The 22,680-nt window shown below is 52.1% G+C and overlaps 7 protein-coding genes across 7 annotated transcripts; 3 read left to right on the top strand and 4 right to left on the bottom strand.

Moving 5' to 3' along the window:
- Positions 1–41: 41 nt before the first annotated feature.
- BO66DRAFT_399502 (putative ubiquitin-specific protease UBP12) lies at positions 42–5,370 on the top strand (the record flags this gene model as incomplete). The annotated part of the gene is made up of 5 exons (XM_025648685.1): positions 42–83; positions 292–2,341; positions 2,407–3,767; positions 3,832–4,531; positions 4,589–5,370. The coding sequence occupies 5 exons, from the start codon at positions 42–44 to the stop codon at positions 5,368–5,370; spliced, it is 4,935 nt and encodes a 1,644-aa protein (XP_025506396.1).
- Positions 5,371–7,644: 2,274 nt separating this feature from the next.
- Positions 7,645–9,560, bottom strand: BO66DRAFT_344691 (uncharacterized protein; the record flags this gene model as incomplete). The annotated part of the gene is made up of 6 exons (XM_025644524.1): positions 7,645–7,968; positions 8,046–8,250; positions 8,312–8,474; positions 8,548–8,587; positions 8,657–9,167; positions 9,246–9,560. 6 exons carry the CDS (start codon positions 9,558–9,560, stop codon positions 7,874–7,876), a joined length of 1,329 nt encoding a protein of 442 aa, XP_025506397.1. The 3' UTR covers positions 7,645–7,873.
- A 590-nt stretch (positions 9,561–10,150) lies between these two features.
- On the top strand, positions 10,151–12,976 carry BO66DRAFT_469502 (uncharacterized protein; the record flags this gene model as incomplete). The annotated part of the gene is made up of 5 exons (XM_025652729.1): positions 10,151–10,341; positions 10,408–11,362; positions 11,453–12,262; positions 12,330–12,358; positions 12,440–12,976. The coding sequence occupies exons 1-5, from the start codon at positions 10,231–10,233 to the stop codon at positions 12,974–12,976; spliced, it is 2,442 nt and encodes an 813-aa protein (XP_025506398.1). The 5' UTR covers positions 10,151–10,230.
- Positions 12,898–14,560, bottom strand: BO66DRAFT_344696 (uncharacterized protein). The gene is made up of 8 exons (XM_025644525.1): positions 14,292–14,560; positions 14,167–14,208; positions 14,084–14,110; positions 13,893–13,965; positions 13,518–13,813; positions 13,391–13,460; positions 13,201–13,338; positions 12,898–13,137 (listed from the first exon to the last, which is right to left on the bottom strand). The coding sequence occupies exons 1-8, from the start codon at positions 14,469–14,471 to the stop codon at positions 13,106–13,108; spliced, it is 858 nt and encodes a 285-aa protein (XP_025506399.1). The 5' UTR covers positions 14,472–14,560; the 3' UTR covers positions 12,898–13,105.
- A 1,518-nt stretch (positions 14,561–16,078) lies between these two features.
- Positions 16,079–16,456, bottom strand: BO66DRAFT_436244 (uncharacterized protein; the record flags this gene model as incomplete). Its single annotated transcript, XM_025650909.1, has 1 exon — positions 16,079–16,456. One exon carries the CDS (start codon positions 16,454–16,456, stop codon positions 16,079–16,081), a length of 378 nt encoding a protein of 125 aa, XP_025506400.1.
- Positions 16,457–18,071: 1,615 nt separating this feature from the next.
- BO66DRAFT_436245 (uncharacterized protein) lies at positions 18,072–18,514 on the top strand (the record flags this gene model as incomplete). Its single annotated transcript, XM_025650910.1, has 2 exons — positions 18,072–18,243; positions 18,324–18,514. 2 exons carry the CDS (start codon positions 18,072–18,074, stop codon positions 18,512–18,514), a joined length of 363 nt encoding a protein of 120 aa, XP_025506401.1.
- A 609-nt stretch (positions 18,515–19,123) lies between these two features.
- Positions 19,124–21,964, bottom strand: BO66DRAFT_469505 (F-box/WD repeat-containing protein). The gene is made up of 2 exons (XM_025652730.1): positions 21,197–21,964; positions 19,124–21,097 (listed from the first exon to the last, which is right to left on the bottom strand). The coding sequence occupies exons 1-2, from the start codon at positions 21,548–21,550 to the stop codon at positions 19,385–19,387; spliced, it is 2,067 nt and encodes a 688-aa protein (XP_025506402.1). The 5' UTR covers positions 21,551–21,964; the 3' UTR covers positions 19,124–19,384.
- Between the last annotated feature and the right edge of the window lie 716 nt (positions 21,965–22,680).

A 22,680-nucleotide genomic window follows, 5' to 3' on the forward strand; every position in this document is an offset into this window, starting at 1 on the left:
GCAAAAAAAAAGCAAATTTAAGTCCCTGTCTGATATTCTACATGTGTTCTAACGGTGTGCAATTAGTTACCTTTGTAGTCACCGTATGTACTCGCAGTCAGTGACTAAACCAAATTTCTCCTGTTGATTGAACGGAGGCCGGAATTTCTTTTCAACAGCGAATCCACCTTCTTTCCTTCCCTTTCATCGCGTTTCCACCATCCACCGTCCACCGTCCACCGTCCACCGTTCACCATAATTCCACGGCTTCCACTGCCCTCCACGGACCCTTTCCTTCCCCCTCCATTCTAGTCTAAAAGTAACTTAATTTCTTGCTTCGGATTCGACCATATCACCACACCCCTACACCCCTACCTCCCTCCCTCTCTCCCTCCCTTCCTCTTACCTACACCATACATATTTCGATCTTTCTCCGACAGGTTCCATTTTGAAATCCACCCAGAACCCACATCCACTCCCCCTCCCCCAATTATCGTGCTACCTCGAGCTGCCACGAGACGTGCGCAGCTCACCGTCACGACGTCTTCCACAAAGCGCCGTAAGGTAGCAGAGCCTCGCAGACCAGGAACACTTCCGGGTTTGTCGTTCGCCTCGCAGGCCGGAAGACGTCACGGTCAACCTCCTAGCTCCGACCGCTCCTCCAACTCCCACTCTTCCTCCTCGGCCTTGCCTCATCGCCGCTCCTCGCCCACCTCCCCTTCGAACCGCAGTCAGAGTTCATCGACCTCACCGCCTCCCCGCTACATTCCCGCCCATCTGCAGGACGAAGTCTTGGGAACCAGATCTCATTCCTCCGCTCCTCCCTCCCCGACCCCGGATCCCTCTGGTAGTGCCGTCGACTACCCCTCGGCCGCCTGCGCTGGGTTGACTCTACACAGCGATCCCGCGACCGATATGTCGGGCTCGGACGAAAAGCTTCACGCTCGCGGAGCGTCAGACACTGAACAGGATGTGGTGATGGAACAGGTTCCCGCCTCGAAGGATAGTCAACCTCAGTCCGACCAGCCGGATGCGATGGACACCTCTGCATCGGGAGACGACAATTCCACTGGCAACGAGGACAGCTCCATTTCGGACAATGTATATCCTACTCCGTCTAGCATGTCCACCTATACGGCTTCCACCGAGACACGAGCCCACTCAAAAGCGGAGGCTTCCGTCGCATCCGCTGAGCCTCCTTCCTTTGATGACCAGGTGGCGCAAGTGACCCGGTTCATGATGCAACCTATGCAGAGGAAGCAGAAAGGATATGTGGTGTCCATGTCGTGGTTGAAGCGCGTGTTTGCGCGAAGCTCCACCCATGCAGACCAGGCGGACAAGACCGCTGCCGAAGGGGAGATCGGCCCGGTCGACAATTCCGATATCGTCCTGGTCACTGACCCCGCCAACACAGGCTTCAAGGACGAAAATGGAGAGCCGTTTGTCCCCCTGCGACCGGGCTTGCAGCTTGGAGAGGACTATGAGATCGTGCCCCAGGGAGGTTGGGACCTGATCATGCAGTGGTACGGCCTTGCCGAGCAGTCTCCCGCCATCGTCCGCTACGCTCACAACACCGCACCCCCGGGCGAAGGCGAGAACATTCAATACGAGATCAACCCTCCGATCTTCACGATTCTGAAGCTCACGAACCCGTCCGGTGGAACCACCCCCAAGTCACTCAAGGAGAGGAACATGCTGCCTGTGCGACATCTTGCCAGTAGGCACACAAGTTTCCAAAAATGGCTGAAGCAAGTAAAGAACCTTGCAAGAATTGAAATGTCGACCAAGGTTCGCGTCTGGAGAATCCTGGATGGTCTCGGAAGTGCCACCACCTCCGCTGCGGTCACTCCAGCTGCCTCTCGGACTGCCTCGCCAGCGCCTTCCGCATCAACTGCGCCCCACGCTGGGGGCAGTCTTGTGCTTGATCTCAACACCTTTCTCTCCCTTTCCGAAGGCTCGCAGCGGGAGTTGCTGGAAGATGCTACTGATCAAACTACTAACCCCAAATACAACGGTCGCATGCCGTTGGATCTTGTCGGGCTGGGCGGCAGTGATATCGTGGTACTCGAAGAGAGACTTCCTGGGAAACAGGGCGACTGGGTATCCGAAGCTTCTAAACAGACTCTGAACCGCCTGGGGGTGCCAACCGGGAACCTCAAGACCGAGGTTTCTACCAAGGCGAAGACTAAGAGCCCTGCTACTAGTGGGCGCTCATCGCCAGTCCCAGAGCCTGCCAGGGGAAGGCGCAAGGATGGCAAACCCCGTGGCAATACGGGTCTGAGTAACCTTGGCAACACATGCTACATGAACTCTGCCCTGCAGTGTGTCCGTAGCGTGGAGGAACTGACTTACTATTTCTTGAGTATGTATTTCGCGCTCACCGGGCTGGTCCGACCTTAAGTATCTGTACTAACAGGTGGGTTTTAGATGAGGTGTACAAGAAAGATCTCAACCCTAGCAACCCCTTGGCCCACAATGGTGATGTGGCTAAGGCCTATGCCAACCTGCTCCGCCAAATCTACGACGAGGCAGGTCAATCATCTTTTGCGCCTAGGCAACTGAAACAAACTATCGGCCGCTATGGTCCCGCATTCTCCGGTTACGGACAGCAGGACTCACAGGAGTTCCTTCTGTTCCTTCTTGATGGTCTTCAGGAAGACCTGAACCGAATCCAGAAGAAGCCCTATATCGAAAAGCCAGACTCCACGGATGACATGGTCCACGACAAAGCGAAATTGAAGGAGTTTGCCGATAAATGCTGGGAAATTTACAAGGCTCGCAACGACTCCGTGGTCACGGATCTTTTCGCTGGCATGTACAAGTCTACTCTCGTTTGTCCCGCTTGTGACAAGGTCAGCATTATCTTCGACCCGTTCAACAATCTTACCCTTCAGCTTCCGATTGAAAATCTGTGGAGCAAGGAGCTTTTCTACTTCCCTTTAAATAAGAAGCCGGTCATTGTGGATGTGGAGATCGACAAGCACGCCAGCATCAAGTCTCTCAAGGAGTTGGTCGCCAAGAAGATGGGTTCTGATCCTCAACGCCTAGTCATGGCTGAGATCTACAAGCACAAGTTCTACAAGATGTTTGACAACGCAAACTCTATCGCCGAATGCCAGATCAGCAATAACGACGATATTGCCATTTATGAGGTGGAGTCTGTTCCGACCAACTACAACCCAGACAAACCCCAGAAGAGTTACTTCTCTTTCAATCGGTCAGAACATGAGGCGATTCCGGATATTGATTCTCCAAGGGCGGATCGACTGCTTGTGCCTATCTTCAATCGTTATGAGAAGCCAAGGTCGAACAACCCGAAGAACACCCTGCGGCCCCTGTTCGGTGTGCCTTCCTATGTTGTCATCAATAGGGAGGAGCTCAGCGACTACGATGCTATCTTCCGGAAGGTTCTCGCTCAGGTAGCTTCCATGACAACGCGCGATTTCCTCAACGAAGTTCATGATACCGAGTCCAACCAGGAAGACTCAGATACTGTTGTCATGAACGATGATGACGCGGAATCAGCTGATTCCAAGATCAAGACGTCTTCAGTCGACGGGGAAGATGGGATTGTTGATGTTTCGATGCGCGACGCAGAAGACACTCAAGAAGATGCTCCAGCTCGCCGTGAGGGTGGCATTCCTTCGAACCTTCGTGGCTTGTTTGAAATGAAGATCATCAGATCGAACGAGGTAGTCCCTCTTGGTTTTTCCTCGGTCGATGACCACAAGGAGTACCCCCGGATGTCTTTCAGGATCAAGACAAAGCCCGTTCCGAAGAAGCAGGAGGTATGTATTACTGATTCTATCGCCTTTTCGTTATTTCTGGGAAATCACTGACTCGCGTTGCCAGACGGATGCTGCTTCGGAAACAGCCACTGAGAAATCCGATGAGGAAAGCTCGGGTAAACAGAGTCCGGACAGCGCTGCTGGCGATTCTGACGTCTTTACCGATGTCAAACGCCCTGCGCCTGAACCTGTTAAGCCGGCTCCTCCCATGATCCGACCGGGCGAAGGCATCGTGGTCGACTGGACAGAGGATGCATACGATGCTCTGTTCTCTGGCGACATAGGCAGAGACTCTCTCCGTGGTAGCCCGACGTGGACCAACGTTGAGAGGCACCCGGATCCGGAGCTGTCCAAAAAGCGCGCACTTCGGCAGACACGCAAGAAGAGAGGCGTCACTCTGTACGAGTGCTTGGATGAGTTCAACAAGGAAGAGATTCTTTCCGAGAATGACGCCTGGTACTGCCCTCGCTGCAAGGAGCATCGCCGGGCTAGCAAGAAATTCGAACTCTGGAAGACGCCTGACATTCTGGTCATGCATCTCAAGAGATTCAGCGCCAGCCGCGGTTTCCGAGACAAGCTTGATGTTCTGGTCGACTTCCCTGTGGAAGGTCTCGATATGAGCGGCCGAGTCGAAGCCCCGGAGGAAGGCAAGAGCCTTATCTACGACCTCTTCGCTGTGGACAACCACTATGGTGGACTTGGAGGAGGTCACTACACGGCTTACGCCAAGAACTTCATGACCGGTCAATGGAACGAATACAATGGTATGCTGCCGCAAATGCTGCCGATCTGGTTGACCCTAGCTGACTAACGTAACCTAGATTCTTCTGTGTCGCGACCCCTTGATCCGCAGAGTGTGGTCACCTCCTCGGCTTACCTCTTGTTCTACCGCCGTCGTTCCGATCGTCCCCTGGGTGGCAAGGTTCTCGAAGAGATCACCGAGGCATCGACACGTCCAGGTAGCGACGCAGACTCCCAGAGCGAGTCGCGCGGGCAGTCTCCGTCGGGGGAAGGTCGGCGTCTCGGCGGCTCCTCCCGCAATGGGTCGTCGAGCGCATTAGCCGGAGTCGGAGCAGCTCACCAATTGGGAGATGGTGGTTTGCGAACTGGAACGCAAGCGAAGAGCGGGGATGAAGACTCGCCGCCGGAATATTCCAACAGCCCCTCGTATGGCGAGCAGAGCATGGGCCAAGCCAATCGACTGTCAGGTATGGATTTCGAAGACGAGGAGTTCGGACATGGACCGCAACCCAGCCCGTTCCGCCACGTGGACCCGCCCTCGTGGTCGTTCAGTCAAATCTCGGATGCTCACGGCCCTTCACAGATGACCGCAGCGCAACGGGGATCGATCTCTGATGATGATTTGCTCGACGACGATGACAGTAACAAGGCCGTTGGGGGCGGTGACGTCAGCGACACCGACCTCCGGATGGCGGCTCTCACTGACAGCCCCGGAGGGGGGTTAGGCTTCCCTGGCACGCCCACGGAGGAGACCTCCTTCCAGGAGCTGCACCCATTCGGTGGAGATGGAGATGACGACGACGATGACGATCTGCCAGTGGTGGAATTGCAGGTGAACGAGGAAGACCGAATTCTGCCATAATCGTATGGCGAGATGATTTTCTTTGTTATTTTTTTTTTTTGGAAACGTGAAACGAATGATACACGGTGTTCTCTATACAGCGCCAGGGTCGGGTGATTGTTAATTTTGGGCCTTGTGGGGATTTATATGATATCATGGTACGAAGTGGATGTTTTCTTATGGTTGCATTCGACTTCTGATGGACTTGATGGGGCCCACTGGGAAGAGATGATGGCTTCGTCAGGTCTGGCAAGGATGGGTGGCGAAGGTATGGGGGCTGCATTGCATTTACGGGGGTGGATGGCTGAAAGGCGTCCCTGCATTATATTTGTGGAATGTTTGGGGCAACTGGGGGTGGGTTGCCTGACTAAAAGCTTGTTCGTGAATGGGGATGGTAGAGCAGCAGTTGCTGCATCGAACTCTACTAGGTACTTGTCAGGTGGTGTCGTACGTAGTAGAGAGGAGAGATGTACAGACAGCCCACGTGGTTGTGATACGCTGGTGTCACAATGAGATTGATGCGTAATTGGTTTGCAAGGGCTGGATAGCGGTACAGTGCATGAGTGGTTGATTGTGCCCTTAGGATGTATTCCAGAATATTTAAGTGTTCAGCATATGCAGCCAATACATATTCAAATTCAATGTTTCTTATAGTCCATCGACATGAACAGAGCCTCAAGTGATCAGCGCTATACGAGTCCCAGTCAGCTGGTAAGGTCGGGGGCGTTAATGGGGGGCTACTATAGATAGCAGGGAGGATATGCTGTGGAACGACGATCCGAGGAAGTCTAAGTGAACAAAGAGGCAGCCCCGACAATGAACGTACCTGGTGATAAAGAAGGTAGTTTAATGGCCAGACGTACCAAGTAAGGTACAAGTACGACAGCCACCGTACTGTACCTGTAGGCCAGAGTCTTCAGACAAAGAGCATATCACCCGATCAGGAAGGCACGGGACTCATTCACTCGCTCACTTCTGGCCTACAGGCTCAGGCTCTTCTCTCATTCCAAAAAGCGTCTACTCGTTTTCTCTCTTACTTTCGTCATCTATCCAATTCTTGGGGCTTTAGCTGGATTTTCATCTGGGACTGCAGTTATCCTGTCATCAGGTCCGCCTCTTTGCTGCGGTGCTTATCCATCCATCCATCCTATCTCGTCTCATCCAGACTACAGATGAGAAATCTCCAGTACCACGAGCATCCCACCACCAACTCAACAACCGAAGAGAGAATGAAAGACAGCCACGAAATGCATCGCGCAGCATCGCCACCTCCACCTCCGCCTCCACCTCCACCTCCGTCAGCATCATCGTCGTCATCTCCTCCTCCACTTCCTCCTCTTCCTCTCCGATTCACTCACAACAAACACAGCACAGCCACGCCTACCTCCCCGACAACCATACCCACGACTACCACAGAGCAGATCTACACTATGATGACTACGGCCTCGACCACAACCCCCACCTCAATCTCAACCCATAGCCATCTCGCATCCCACCACCCCAAACGAACCAGCATACCCTACCACCACCACCACATACCCCCCCACCCAATCACCATCCCGCCCCGCCACCGCGAACTCTCCCTAACGGACAGCGAAATCAGCATCCTGGATCTGGGGCCCAGTCTCCTCGTCCTGGGCGAGGAAGGGGAGGGAGACGGAACCCCTCGGGAGATGTATTCGCTGGTCTATGATCGATATCCTGATACCCTTGAGGAGGGGAACGGAAGTTGGGAGGGTGGCAGTTCTTTCACGTGGGAGAAGGCGGATGGAGAAGGGAGGGGGGGTCTGAGGGGAAGAGATACGCCTGTTCTGCGGGAGGAGAAGGGGAAGGGTAAGGGGAGGATGGATGTGGCGGATGTTGCGGATGCTGCTGCTGAGCGGGAATGGGATGGTGACGGGGACGCGGGATTGGGGACGCATGCTCATCCTTCTTCGGGTTCTGCGAGTTCGGGTCATGGTGGTGATGCTGGTGGGACGGGGGGGTGTTGGTCTGTGGTTGGTACGTCTAGGGGGGTGGGGGTTGGGGCTGGGGTTGGAATCGGGGTCGGGCTTGGGCTTGGGCTCGGGGTTGTGGGGTTGCGTCGGGGTGGGGGTTTGGATACTAGGTAGTGTAGTGTATAGATGGGGTCTGCGGGATGGATGATGCTGGGAGTAGATGGTGGAGGTGGGCTGGGCTGTGGAGGTTGGTATACGAGATGCTGGGTGGTTGTGCTGGCTGGATACGAGTGTATGATTTATGAGGGTGAGTGGAATTGATTGCTTTACTGGAATGGTTGGCTGTAAATCCTCTTTGCTTGTTTTGTAGGGGTGCCGCTGCTGCAGTAAAAGTAGTATATGATTATTTGGGTTATACTTTCATATACTTAAATATGCAGCGTACTCACGTCTCAGACACATCAAACATAATCAGATTCGGACCCCGTATATCATGGTTGAAGAATACAAATTTCACGTGCTAGGTGACTGACAGTTTCCCTACTACCTTCCACCGCTCGTTACCTTGTTGGTGTCCATGCGCAGGCTCAATTGATCAAGTCCTTAATCTGATCATGGTAGTCATCAATTGACATGACATCAGTCGTCGGTACGACTGGGGCCGTTTGGATATACTCCCTGACTGAGTATTGCATCATCGCATTAGCAAAGGACATATATGTGGGACATAAGTAGGGCAAAGGGGAAAAAGATGCATACCACCCTTATAGAGCTTTTTCCACTCGTCAACAATGGCTTGGAGCTGGTACTCAGCAAAGTCCACGCCGGGGATCTTGTCTTCAAGCCTCTTCGCGGTATCGTGGACCAATTGGATCTCATCTCCTATCAAGTTCCAGCCACCTTCAAGTTTCTCGGCCGTCACTTTAGCCGGACCGATGAGTGCTTTCAGGTCCTGGCATTGTTTCTAAACATCAGATGTTAGTTCCGGGATTTTCTGTTAGGCAACCCGGGGATGGTGAGCTTACCGACATCGCGGTGACATGGCCTTGGAGTTGCTGATGCAGGGCGATCTTGTCCTGCTCGGAGCTGATCAATTCCTTCAGGGCCGCAATCTTCTTTTCGTATTTCTCAATATCCGCCTGTCTTTCCGCAAATACGATGGGGCCTGCGATTGTCCCGATGATAGGGCTATGGCCAACGGGTTAGTTGGTGGGGGCGCACAGGGTGCTACCTGGTGAGTGAGGGAGTGAGCAAAACTTACATCCAAACGTATGCCGCGGTCATTTCTTGATCATAGCGATCTAAAAGTCATTCAAAAGTCAACAGCCTGAGCGCGAAGAGTCTAGACGGGTTTTGTTGCTGGGACTGACCCGCATCGATGATTTTCTGGTCGGCCGCAATATCCGCCAGCTGCTTGTCAATCTTTTCCCGCAAGTCGTCGATGTCTCCCAGATCCACGTTGAGAATGGTGGTCATGCTCGTCTCCGAGTCCATGAGTGCATTCTCTCTCTGCTCACAGGCTTTTTCAAACAAATCCAGGGCATCCGAGACCTTCTTAGCGTGGAGCTGCATGGGTGCGATATCACTCAGCAAATCCTCCGTGACATCCTCAATGGCTTTCTGGGCCTTCTTTCTGTCCTCGGAGGTTGCGTGTGGATCATTGTACTTCTCGCACTGCTGGAACATGAACCGATAATAAGAGCTGTCATCCGCCCCGGCGGTGTCCGCGTAGCCGTAAATCTGCGACGCAAGGGTGTTCATCTTATCGAAAGTACAGAGGGCATCGAAGGCGCTGTCATCGCCATCATCCTCTTTCGTCCACTTTCGGGGCTTTTCGGCGCTGCTGTCACTACCGAGGAAATCGGTGCAGTCCGTGTAGATCTGGATAGCCCAGGTCAGCGGGAATCGGCTTTATGATGCTGGGTTGCACTTGGGAAGGCATGAAACTCATGAAGAGACTCGACTTGCCTCCTTGTAAGTCCCGATCAGACTATTGATCTGGGTCCAGATGTGGTCGGTGATCTTGCTCTGGTCCAAGATGCCGACCTTTTGGCAGAAACTGTCTTGGTCGCGTGGTAACACTCTTCCACCATGGAGATAGCGGTTCAGTTTGCCCATGTCCGCGTCGGCGAAAGCAAAAGTGGCCCCATCATCGTCGTCGTCGTCACCACTATCCTTCACGGCACGGCCGGTCCGTCGAGCAGCGCGCGAAGGCGTTTCCACCGTCTGTCCGATGGGGAACCATCTTGTTTCGTCGTCACGGGCTGTGGACATCTTGGGCCGTGCGGATCTAGCTGGTGTGAATGTGAGGATGAGGCAGGTTGAGGAGTCGTTGATTGAGATGCAGAGGATGCGACGTGGTCATGACTTCGAGAGAACTGGTTATTTATGGTCTGAGAAGATGCTCGACACGGATGGTGGGTATAACCTACTGACGCCAGCCCCGCTCGAACTATACTGTAGCCGTCTGGTTCCGAGTTGCATGTGCAGCCATGCCGTGGAAGCGTACAGCAAGGCTGGGTTGCAGCATTGGGTCGATCGGCTGGCTGCCTTATTGCTTTTTGACCTAGCCCGAACCATGGAAATGCAGGGTGTGGCCGTTTTCAAATCATGGATCAATTGTGACATGATGTGAGGACGACCGGGAGTATGTATAGATGATGTGAGTCTGACATGATGGATGATTTTTTCCACGAGAGAATTTGTTGTGGTGTTTGTCCAAAGCAGGGAATTAAATCACGCACTGCATGCAGTGTAACCTTCCAGCAGCAGAATGATGTAGCGACTACCTAGCTAAGTTGCTAACAGTCACTGTCACTGCCAGCGAGACCCCAATCGAATTTAAGAATATCACCCGCGTTAACCACTCCTCTCCGATATACAAAGCAAATTCTTCTCGCTAATTCAGTTTATACAGTTCTCATTCAATTGAATTGATGCAGCAATGTCTACCGACATACAGCCTAACAATCCTGCACAATGGCAGAAATTCAGCCAGATGAAGCAGGTGGACGACATCCCAAACCATGAGTCCAAGGATGAAGACAATGCAATGGTATGAATTGATCCCTGTCGTATTTTCCGTTTCAATCTGCTCTAAGAATCCCTCCTTCGCGTGCAGGGACCAACCTACCGTTCTATCTTTTGCGATGGAACACCCATCCTACAGCAGCTCCCCCGCTACTGTGAGATCTACACCGATATCCTCGCATTGACCGCGCCCGAGATCCAAATGTCGGCCGACGAATTGACCGAGCTCGAAGTCAACGCCCGGGTGATCACCGCCGACCAGCCCGTCCATCTCAATATGTCCAAGAGTGGCGCCAAAAAGTGCATCATGGTGATTTATGCCGCCGTTCTCGATCAGCCGATCAGTGTTTCGATCGAGGGCGATCAGCGCACGGAGCTGGACCTTGGAGTGGATTCCGGCCACTTGCAAGCGGAGATCAAGTTCGAAGGTGGCAAGCTGGAGGTCTCTTACAGCGACCGACACGGGGACGACCGGACCGCGGCCTACCAAGCCTTCCTGGACACGGAACTGCGAGTCGCCCTCGCGGTCTGCTGGTCATCCCCGGCCGTCGCCATCTCGATCTGCTCGTGGGTGGCCAAGTCCGTGGCCACCGCGGGCTCGCATGCGCTGTCCCAGGCCCAAGCCGTGTCCCTGGGCCAGCAATTGGCGGCCCATGCCATGACAGGCCCCGACTCCTATTATGCTCCGACCCTCACCTTTGACGAGTATGTCCTCACGCTTGAGACCCAGCGACAGGCCGCCAAGGATTTCCAGGACCAGTACGAGCTCTTTCAGGCCGCCGAAAACCAAGTCGATAACGCCAAGGCGGCGGGGGAAGCCCTTCTGGAGACCGTTCAGAACACACAGTCAACCAGAGTCGATCTACAGGCGCGGGCCTTGGCTAAATATCAGGCGGCAGCCGCTACCGTCGAAGCCTGCGACAAGATGCTTAGTGACGATGAAGAAGAGCTAAGACTTGCACAGGACAGGTTCCAAGACGGTCTTGATGCATGGATACAGAGGCAGACCTTCCTGGCAATTTGCACAATCCTTGGTGCCATCTTTCGTGGGTGGTTCCCTGTTTTCTTCTATTGAATCCCGTCACGGGGGCCAGATTCCTTGAACTGACACGTCCGTGGCCCGCCGCCGCCTTTAGAATTTGCGGCCGGAATTTACGCCGTAGGGAAGGGGGCGGGCGACCCTTCCGCGGTCGAAGAAATCGTCGAAGACGTTAAGGAAGCAGAGAAAACGGCAGGGGCGGCGGAGGATGTCATCCTCGGCTCCAAGGCCTTCAAGAATCTGTGGGAGTATACCAAGGCATTGGGGAAGCTGTACCCCCATATTGCCGATATTGTCAGTGCGGCGGGCAAGATTGACCGTCTGGGAGATCACGATGATATTGACCTTCCGACCTTGGGGGGCGACGTCTCCGGCTCCGATGGGACCGATGCAGACGCCAGCTTGATCATGAGCCTGGCCGCTTGGGATGAGTGGGAGTTGGAATCCGACCAACAGATGGAATGGGCTACCGCACAACAAAATCCCGCAATTGACGGAGCCAGTGAGTACCGCTTGACCCTGCGCAAGCATGCGGTGCACGGCCGAGCACTAGCCCAGGCCCAGGCCGAGGCTGTCAAGCAAGGCCAGGAATATGTCCAGGCCACCCTCCTGGTACTCGAAGCCAACCGCGACATCGAGGCCATAGACGGGCTGCTCGCCCACTACGAGGAAGAGGAAGATGCTTACGCTCAGGCCGAAGCGAAGTTCTACGATCGATACCTCCAGCTGCGGACCACGCTCGCCATTCAGTTGCAATATGCGGTCGATGCCTGTCGCTTCTACACTCTGGAAGAACCCAAGGTCAATCTGGACTCACAGATGTCGGTGGAGGATATCACCGACTGCATCGCATATCTACGGGGTGCGATGCAAGATGTCAAGGATCAATATGCAAATGGATACACGCGTGGGTAGAATCCAGGTTTCGGTGACGTTCTAGGGGTTCGCACAGCTAATCCGTGTCTTCGACTCAGCTACTACTCCTATCACATTTTCTGATGAGGTACGAGCCCCGGCGGCCCAGGAAAGATTCAACTCTGGCTAGTTATCCGACGACCAAAACTGACGTGAGCACACTTCGTAGTTAGCATCCAGTTTTCCCGAGACGGTTATTGCAGGCCTGAAGAGCAGTGCGCAAGGGTACAGTGCCACGTTCACGCTCTTGCCCATTCCAGGCGCCAACTACGACCCGGGCCCAAAGAACTACGCTTACCCCTTCACCGGGGGATTCCACTACCGTCTGAATGGCCTGGAGCCTCGCCTGCTCGGGGTGAAACCCACGCCCGACGCGGTGCACGATGGCCGCGCGTTTGTGAGGTTGCGCATCGAAAACTCCGGGACCTATTCGGATCTCGGGTATGACGCCGACACGAAGGAAACCAAGGTCTGGCATTTTGTCAGCAAGCCTCGACAGAACCGCTATGTCTACGAGGTTGACGAGTCAGGCGCGTGGCTCCGCGACGTGGAGCGAGCCACGTACGATGACCACGAGCACGCTCAACCTCCGCCGTTTACACTCTGGAAGCTTACTCTTGAAAACCCCGACGACCTGGATTTGAGTACACTGGAGAAACTGGAGCTACACTGGGACGCGTTCTACCGGCCGGTCTTCTCATTATGATTTTCGTATGTTTTCGTCTCAACTACCGTTGCATCCTGCTTTCTCGGTAGATCAGGTCAAGAGTTTTGGTTATGCACGGTAGTTATCATGTGTGCATAATCACTGGGAAAGGCCCTATCCAATATAATCTTACTGTTTGTAGGCATCCAGGAAATCATTGACTGGGCAATTAAATCAGCACCAGGCAGTTCTTCACAGACAGGGTACATCGGAACTTGACATACCGTCATTCTCCAGGTTCTTCCATTTACGCAGAAGGGTCGCTTCTACCAGGCCATCTAACGGGTCATCACCGGGATCAAGGTGATCCTCGACATACTTCAGCAGCACGTCTATATCGTCTGCAATAAGGTAAGCAGCTCCTGCTTATCACGTTAGCGCAGAGGCTAGATGACCGCAAATGCCAGGACATACCAGCCATCTTCTGAACCTCCTGCAGTGAATCCTGCAAGTCATCGATCATGGCAAAGCCCTCGAGCAGATTCTGATTGGAAGTCAATTACAAGCACGCAGTCATCCACCTGTCAAGGTCGGAACCTACTTTAGTCCAATCCAGAGCATCAAGGTCCATTTGCAGGTCCTCGGGATCGGAGATCTCATCTTTCAAAATGTCGGCCAGGGTCGTTCCCTGGAACGGGGCAGCCAGTTGACGCACATTGGTCTCGCAATCCTCCGCATCCAGGCTGTAAGTTCTGAGATTCGAGCTCCAGGCGTCCGCCTGGTCTTTAAGTATGTCGATTTGGTACTTTCGATCGGTGATCTCTTGTTGGACCTTGTCCCTGAGGTTGTCGTTGTCGGGGTCTTGTCTCAATGCCTCCATGTCCTGGAATATCTTGTCTGGTTTTTTTTTTCAGTTCAGCGTAAGTGGTTAAGTTTCGATGTCTCTTTTGGGGCAGAGACAAAAATGGACACGTACCGTAATCGTCCGGCGCGGCAGAGCAAAGTTTCAAGGCGGTGCTGCACACAGTCTCGGTATAGTTGTACTCTCCCTGTCACATGAAGACGTGTGATTGTCAGTTTGTAGAATGGGAACCACGTCGCGGGGGGGGGGGGGCTGAGTTGTCCTCTTCCAAGTTGAGCAGCAGCGAGGCGAGATTCTGGGCGTACATTGAGGTTATTAGCGACTTGCCGGACCTGTCTACCGTTAGTGAATGAGTGAGGGGCGGCGTGGAATATGGACTGAGCAATACCGTCTGGAATTGAATAGGGATCGGCTGCAGGTAAGACGGAAGCTTGACACGCAGTTAGCCAGGAGGGGAGAGTGCCTTTGTCCGTAGGTGGAATCTTTGTCAATGATGTCTCAAACAGAACATACCACCACGTTATAGGCCTTATTCTCAAAGCCGGCTTGTTGCATCAGGCTATCGTCGGAATCGGGCAGTTTCTCATTCCTGATGCAGAGATCCCCCAGTTTGCGAAAGGAGGCAAGCTTGCAGACAAACCCATCATTGACCAGCAGCTCGCGGGGGCTGAGGAAGTCTGCGTCGCGGGGCATTCTGAGAAGTGTTCGGTCTAGTCTAGAGATTCTGGAAAGGCGTATGCTGTATCTAGGGGGGCAAGAGCAGGTTTTAAACTGGAACGGAGAGCAGGAGGGTGCTTGTGGCATCCATGATCTCATTATTAGTAGTCCTTACCCCGCTCAGAAGAGCTGCAAGGTGAGAAGGTTTTTGGAACAACGCATAGCTCGCAAAGATCATAGAATTATGAATTATTTCTTTATATTAGCAGTGTGGATGAGTATACAATGATCTGGATAGTAAAGTATAATAACAAATAAATTGTTGGCGTATACTATAGCTGCTGCTATTTTTGATTTATCTTTGTCGGACCAAGTTGTCTTTCTGAGGTATTAGGATAAGTTGGTATGAGCTTGTATACCGGCCCTATCTGTTTTGCTAAATACATGGTTTCCCTCGAATTTTTAATGAGTTAAATCAATTGGTTCTATTTATTTGCCAATCATGTATGCAATCTACTATTCTGTTGATTTGCTAATCATTTTTTTAATGTATGTATTTCTTATACTTTGATCTTCCTTCTACTAAGTTTGTACACAAAAGTCAAGGATCTGTGAAAGTTCAATATAAGTCCCAAAGCTATAGTTTGTACTTGTATACTGACTATCCTGGGTGTTGTTTGTTCTATAGAAGGGTCTATTAATTGCACTAAAAACTCAATGGATTGTTGATAGTGATTTTGATGTTATCGCTGCTACTGTATAACATATGATGCTTTATGATCAAACAGTGGTATTCTTGTTCTTACAGTTGAGATGATATGATCATGATAAGTGCCTTCTGTGTACACTTCTACTCCAAGATCCTTGATTTAATCTGTGACTTTTTTGGCTTGAAGACAAGTCAACCACTGATTATAGGAATGAAAACTATACATTCTACTATGCACCCAGATAGAAAAGAAGTAAAATCAATTCTTCTAGCTAAGCTTACAGCAATAAGAACAGCGGCATAACCCCATCTATCCTATTCTTGCTTTCTAAGCGCGATGTTAAAACACCTCCTACACACTCACCTACTCCAGTCTCACGAGACCAAGCTCTACCCAAAGCACCTCGCTTCTAGAATGCAAACCCAACCATCAACACAATCTAGGCCATGACTCCATACCCCAAAAGCCCACGACAGCAAACAACCCCCTTAACTAAACGCCAACCGAGCAAGCCCTACCTACCCCACCCAAACCCCCCAATCCCATCACCGCCTCATGATCACGAAAACCAAGTCCAGGGGCTCATAGCTGTCACGAAGGCGCCCCAGAAGTCAGGATGAGTAATCCCTGCTTCGGCCTCTTTCTTTTCTAAATTCGGAGAGAGAAGACTCTGTTAGTTTTTTTTTATCTTTTTCCCGGGACAGCATTTTCAGTTCAGGGTCTTCTTTCGGGGGCTTTTTTTTCATCGTAGATGAAGAAGGGAATGGAATGCAGCTTTACCTTCCCAATAGAGCAAAAAGCATAGGCCGCCGATGAATAAGCCGATGACACTGAGCAGGATAACTCCCATTGTGATACTGCTTTTGGAGCAGGGGCATACGCCTGGGTTGAGGTTTAGATTGGAGGATGCATTGGAAGGCTTGGTATGTGGTGTTATGGCAGGGGGAGGAGCTCACGTTTGCGGGTTAGGGTTCCTGCGTATGGATTGCTGGTGGAAGGGTTGCGTTTGCGTTTGCGTTCGCGTTTGAAGGCGGTGATGGGCTTGAATGAGAGGCTGGGTTTGGGTAGGGCTGCAGTGGGCTGGTGGAGACGTTCTGGTTCTGAGATGGTGGCGGTGGCGGTGGACTTGGCTGGGTTGGTGAAGCTCGTTTCGATGTTGTCGTCGGACTTGGGTGGGAAGTGGTCGAGCTTGTGGACTTCTTCGCTGCCAAATGGGTCGATCGTGATGTACGCGGGTGATGGGATGGTTATTGTTGAGGGGTGGGTTTCAGGGTTTTGGTAGGGCGGTGGATAAGATTCTTCGGGCCCCATGATTGTAGACGGGATACTTCTGGGGCTTTTCTTTATAGGTTTGCTTCTTTCTGGGGAGTAGGTCAAAGGAACAAGGAACTGCTGAAGCGAGATCAGTCAGTGTAGAGATACTTATATAGCTAGGTCTGCAGCGCGGTTGCTGGTCAAGTGACGAAGTGACTTCATTATTATCACTCCTGTCGGTTTCTTTTAGTGTAGAGATGATGTAAATCCTCTTCAACGCGTAGGAAGCATGTAATAAAGATATCAGCTGCTGGAGCTTGGAGCAGAATGTAGTACATCTTGATACTGTGCAGAATCTTGATCTTCGGTGATAAACTGATACTGGTATAGACTTCCTGAAAGATGTGTTAAGCAAAAGGTATATTCAAAGTACCTAGCTTGCAGTATATGAGCTTGACTATAACTTATAAGCCAGGCCCTCTTAGATAGGGTATTGAACCCAACTATAAACTTGAACTAGGCCCGATACTCTGTACTCCAAGAACCAAAAACACCCGGCAAATGACCCCCTCAACTTTTAAAAGTCATGAAGAGCATAGCAAAAGAAACCCGGACCCCGTTCCTAGAGCCAACAGAGCAAAGCCCTGCCCTGCTCAATCCCCCAATCACATCACCCACATTTATCACCCTGAAGACTAATCTATAGGGTTGAGGGCAGGCAGAAAAACGGAGCCGTGGCTTTCAGGAAGCAGCTTTGGAAGCGGCTTTTTCTGGATTCGGAAAAAGGGAGAGGATAACGTCAGTGGAAATCTCGATGTCATATGGAATTACCTATCAAAGTGATATAGGGGAGGGAAGAAATGTAGATTACCGTCTTTCACTCTGAAAACAGTCGCGACCACTGTGAGGGCAAAGGCCCCGCCGATTATGGCCGTCATGACGATTCCGGTGATGATGGAGGAGAGGCGGGGACATTGTCCTGCGTCTTCATGGGTTAGATTGTTGGAGAAAATTGGGCAGGATGGTTTTGTGGGGATATGTGGCGGTGGAAAAGACTCACGACGTCTTCGTTCGGGTTCGGGCTCTTAGACGGTGGCGGTGACGGTGACGGTGAACTGCGGTGGAACGTAGATGGGCTGAGGCCTTTTGTCATTGTGTGGATGGGTATGCTTCGAGGCCGTAGACTTTTGCGCTGCCAGATAAGTCGATGGTGATGTACGCGGGTGGGGGGGTGGTCGTTCTTGGGGTGTGGTCTAGCGGGTCTTGGTATGGTGATAACTCGGGCTTCATTGTTGGGGATGCTCTCTTGATCTTTTCTATAGGCTTCTATATGCGGGCTGAAATGGTGAGAACTGCATGGCACAGGTCGGCGTGGAAATACTTATCCTTATAGGGCTGGGCTGGTCGAGTGTCCAGCTGACTTCATCATTATCACCACCGCCGGTTCTTCTGGTGTAGGGAGGCTATGAATCATCTTCAACATGGACCGGACGTAATGGGGACATCAGCCGCTGGATCTTTCAGCAAAAGCACCTCGGTAGTGCAGGATCTTCATCTGCTGCAACAAATTCTATCTATCTTCAAGTGCTTCTTCAATATCCATTCCAACCTCCTCTGAAACACTACATCCTCTCCTTCTCGATACAGCTTCACTCAACTGTACTGAAGAACAATGTCTTCGTCAAGCTCCAGCTCCTCCTCCTCCTCTTCCTCCTCCTCCTCCTCATCCCCACCCCCAGAAACCCACGAGATGGACTACATCGTCATCCCCATCCCAGGAGGACATGGCTCCTCCCCTTCGACCAGCCCACGAGTCGTCGCAACACAAACGCTCAGTCCAGCTGGTAAGAGCAGCCATAACATCCAGAATAGCATTCAAAACATCCCCTCAAAGCTCAAGTCTCACTAACACCGCCTTCCACAGCCCCTGCAGCCCATACCAACTCTATACACCTCAAGCAAGCCAGTTTCGATGAGCACCTCCTCAGAACCAGCGAGGCCATCGTCCGCAACCAGCACTGGATCCTGTTCGGCCAGATCGGCATCATGATTCTGATTATCGTGGCTACGCTGCTCGTTGCGCAGCAGTTGGAGGGGTTGGCGTGCAAGCCTTGAGTTTGGGGTGGGAGTTGTGTGGGTTGGAGAAGATGGGATATATACTGGGTGTTGGGGTTGTATGGTTGTTTGGGTTGGGTTGGTTGGTTTGGTTTGCTGCGGCTTAGCTATTACACCATGCGTTTAGTTTTTTTTTTTTTTTTTTTTTTGGTGATTTTGGTTGCTTGTCGGGCTGGGGTTGACTGCGTTAGGGTGGTATATTTGGGGCATGGGGGGGTTATATAGCTTGGTTTAATACGGGAATGTGTGGTTTTTGAATGGACCTCGAAGCTCTATACTACATTATCAAAGATTTGAATGGATCAATACATGATGTGGAACGTGTGTGTGTGTTTGTGTGTGTGTGTGTGTGTCTATTAATCAGTAGTATGAGCATCTTCCAGTGGAGATAAGTTGCATATTTAGGAAGAATATTTCAGCGTCATATTCTTAACAACCGGATGTGTACGCTTGACTTTATAGGGCAAGAGGAAGATGCTACCTAGTAGTTTTGTGCTTAAAGTCATTCTTAGGCATCTCTAAGCACTAACACACTTAGCATCAGTTTAAACCCCAAGCAACTTCATAAAGACTTCTTCAGGTTTTAGTTTACGTAGCACACTCTGAACCCTGATAAGCAGCATTACCAGATGAATTGGAAATAGGTTATAACCTGACAAGACCAGTACAACAACACAACACCAACGCCAGGCTTCCTCCAGCCATCCGAACCCTCCAGCCACGCCTGAAAATAGAAAACATGATGGGTATTTTCATAAAGTTTCAACGACAACAAGCATTAAACCAAGCCACTCGTAGCTTTTAGCGGAAGGAGATTTGTAGAAAGAAGTGAAAAAAAAAGAAAAAAAAAAAAAAAAAAAAAAGAAGGCATCAGCTCTGGAAGCTGTACATTCGGACCTCGCAGTCCTCGCTGCCGGTGGCGAAGCGACTGTCACCAAGTCCCATGCAAGTGACGGGGCCGGAGTGACCAGTGAATGTGCGCTCGCATTTGCCCGTTCTGGGATCCCAGATCTTGACCATGCGGTCTTCGGCTCCCGAGACAATGCGAAGGGTGTCGGCGGCAAGAGCCCAGACACCCTCCAAGTGGCCGAAGAACGTGCGCAGGCAGCGACCAGTGCTCGTCTCCCACAGACGGATCGTCGAGTCCAGAGCACTGGTGACGATGTAGCGCGGTGGTGCTGGACGGCCGTCTGCGAAAGCGGGTCCAAAAGGCGAGCTCTGCGACATGACAGAATTGGACTCTAACCCCAGTGTAGCCTGAAGAGAGGCCGGCTCGATGTCCCCGGAGATGATGCTGACATTGTCGTTTTCACACTCCGCATCATGCTCCTCGAATTCAAACTCCCGAGGAAGCGGGATCACCTGCTGGACTTGACCCACATGCCCGTGGAATGTCCTAATGCAGGTCTTGCTATCCAGGTCCCAGAGTCGGACGGTGCAATCGTCCGAGGCTGAGAAAACTGTACGAGACATCGAATCCACCCGCACTGCGTTGACCCAGTCTGTGTGTCCCCGTAGAAGGCAGGTCGACTTATCCTCAAAGTTCCAAATCTTGACAGTCTTATCGACAGATGCAGAAGCGAGAATAGTGGCATCAAAGTGTAAGCCAATGATACCACCGCGATGGCCGGTATAGGTGGAAATGCATTCGCCGGTGCGCCAGTTCCACACTTTGACGGTGCGGTCCATGCTACCACTGATCAATTTGGTGTCATCAAACTGCAAACAACGAATGCCAGATTCGTGTCCACGAAGCGTGCGCAGCTCTTGGCCAGTCTCGGTATCCCAAATCTTGATCGTAGCATCATAAGACCCCGTGGCAAGAATGTTGTCCTCGAATTGGAGACACATCACACCATTCGTATGGCCCTTGAAAACTTTGACGGAGCAGCGTCCATATTTCCAATTCGTTCCCACTTTGAAACGATCCTTGTAGACTTCCTTCCAAGGTCTGTATCGTGTCTTGAAGTAGGCGTCGTCATTCCCAAGGCCCGGGGCCGGAGCAAGCGACGAGCAATGGCGTTTGACGAGAGTGGACTGTTCCTCGCTCGAATCAGGCTTTCGCTTGGCTGGGTTCGCGGGGTTCGCTGGAACAACCGCTGCCGCATCAGTCTCCGCGTTGCAGGTGGTAGCAGCACCCGCTGCCGGTCCGCTGATATCCCAGTTTGTGGCGCGCAGTTCGATTTCACGCTTCGATTCCCGCAAACGCTTTCGATCTAGAAGAGGAAGTCCCCAGCCGCACTTCTTGCATTTGCGGTGAATATGCTGCTCGCACATCCGGTGCCAAACCACGTCATCATCTGCGAGAGCTCTCCATCGCCGTGATACTTGCGCGGCCTTGCACAGTGAAGTTGTGTCCAGGTAACAGAGAATTTTGAAAGAAATCTCCGGGGGAAGTGCCGCGATGAAGTCGATGCGGATGAGATCTCGAACGGTCGCGGAAATGAAGGAGAGTTGCGGAAAGCAGCATTGAGCCATGATACCCTGAAGGAGCAATTTTCGGTGTTTTGCTGGCGCGGCGGAGAAGAGGGACCAAACATGTGCGATACCCTGCTGATCGCTCTGCGGCAGTGTTTCCAATTCCTATGCAAGAAAACGATTAGCTTGGAGAAAAACTAGAATTGCATGCTGCATTTGTCGAAATAAACGCGCAATAGACCGGCGGGGTATGGCAAGACTCACTCGCTGTAATTTGTCCATGGTCGGCTCGTCTGCTTGTCGCCTGCATTTACGGTCAGGCCTATGGCGATAACAATAGCGTGAATCCGCGCCGCTCAGCTCCATCAGGCCCTTGTTCTGGGGTCCAAGAGCGCCGTACTGTTCGGGAACGTGTCGAGCGAGAAAAGGTGCCAGGCTTTGATCGCCGAGGGTCGCAGAAGTTGCTTTTAGGTCGGGAGGGCTGTGGGGCTCGTGCTGATGAGTGTCGGAATCGGCATCGTTACTGTAGTCGACGGCTTCAGCTGGTCCACCGAAGATAGACTGCACCGAAGACTGCGAGGGGACGATCATATCATCTTCTTGCCGAGCGTTTTCCATCTCTGTTGTCGATGCGAAGATAGTGGACGTGCCCCAGCGCCTGAGTGTTCACAGGCTTGCGTGGCCTCGGCTGTCGCAACGAACACTGTTCTAAGGTCGCTGTGAATTTCAGAGCGTCTGGTCAACCAGTAAATAGCTTGAAGAGATTTGTTTCTGTGATGAAAGAGGGTGGGGAGGAAAGGCGTGTAATGAGGACCCTGGTAAAGGTTCTTGTTTGATTGAAGCAGTCGTCAAGGTCGTAGTTGCGCAAAGGTAGTGTGACTCGGGGTCAGGGCGGGAGGCGGGAGGCAGATTTAGTGTAGTATATTGTAACTATGGTTGGTTGGTCGTTATGTAGTCAGGGTAAATTCAATGCGGGATATAATAGTCGTCCAACGAAAAGATATGGACCAGCCAAACTTCACTTCGAGAAACAGCGCAAGGGTATAGGTAGATAAATAAGAATCGGAGGAAAAAAGGGATGTGTTCTTCCACGATCGCGACATCGAGCAGCGATCACGCAAAGCATGCCTCGTCGGCTACTGACTGGGGGGGGCGGCCGAGTCACGTGCGGCGATTGCGCCATCGCGGCTGGAGTTCACAACAGCGGTAAAAGCGCTTTGCCACGGCAGAATTGAGCCGGCCGTCTCCATAATCTCCATAATTCTGCCATCTGTCGCCAATGTCGCCATCTTCTCCCACTCTTTTGCCAACTGCGGATCCTTGTTTCTGACTCAGTGGTGCACTACTCCAGGCGATTGACGGCTAGCTGGGCTTAGCTGCATACCACGCCGGAGCTCCGGATCTGGGGTCAATCTAGGAAGATAAGCAATCAATTCTGAGTATTCTAGAGCCCGTCTCTACATATCTACTCTCCGGAGCTCGTACGCTGGGCGGTGACGATGCGGGCAGGCTGACACCTGACCTCTAAGGCCTCCAGGCTCTCTTCTCCGCCTGCCTATCGTGACATCTCCGTCATCTCAAATCCCCCGACTACAACAAACTCAGGATGCACCCGGACATCACCTATCCCTCCGTCCCGTTCTAACCCCCAATATCGCTGGCGATCCCGATCACTTCCATTTGCGTCGAATCGCGCAATGATTCTACCTTAGTCATCACTACTTGGATTCACCTTAGGTTAGTTACCA

Source organism: Aspergillus aculeatinus (assembly GCF_003184765.1).
Source record: "Aspergillus aculeatinus CBS 121060 unplaced genomic scaffold BO66scaffold_11, whole genome shotgun sequence".
Classification (NCBI taxonomy): Eukaryota; Fungi; Ascomycota; class Eurotiomycetes; order Eurotiales; family Aspergillaceae; genus Aspergillus; species Aspergillus aculeatinus.

Excerpts from the sequence above, each read along its gene's own strand:
- BO66DRAFT_469505 (XM_025652730.1), bottom strand. The coding sequence starts at position 21,550 with ATGGAAAACGCTCGGCAAGAAGATGATATGATCGTCCCCTCGCAGTCT. Across the intron at positions 21,098-21,196 it reads CCATGGACAAATTACAGCGA|GAATTGGAAACACTGCCGCA; the intron begins GTGAGTCTTGCC and ends TTTCTTGCATAG.
- BO66DRAFT_344696 (XM_025644525.1), bottom strand. The coding sequence starts at position 14,471 with ATGCCCCGCGACGCAGACTTCCTCAGCCCCCGCGAGCTGCTGGTCAAT. Across the intron at positions 14,209-14,291 it reads ATAAGGCCTATAACGTGGTG|CTTCCGTCTTACCTGCAGCC; the intron begins GTATGTTCTGTT and ends CTGCGTGTCAAG. Across the intron at positions 13,966-14,083 it reads AAGTCGCTAATAACCTCAAT|GGAGAGTACAACTATACCGA; the intron begins GTACGCCCAGAA and ends TTCATGTGACAG.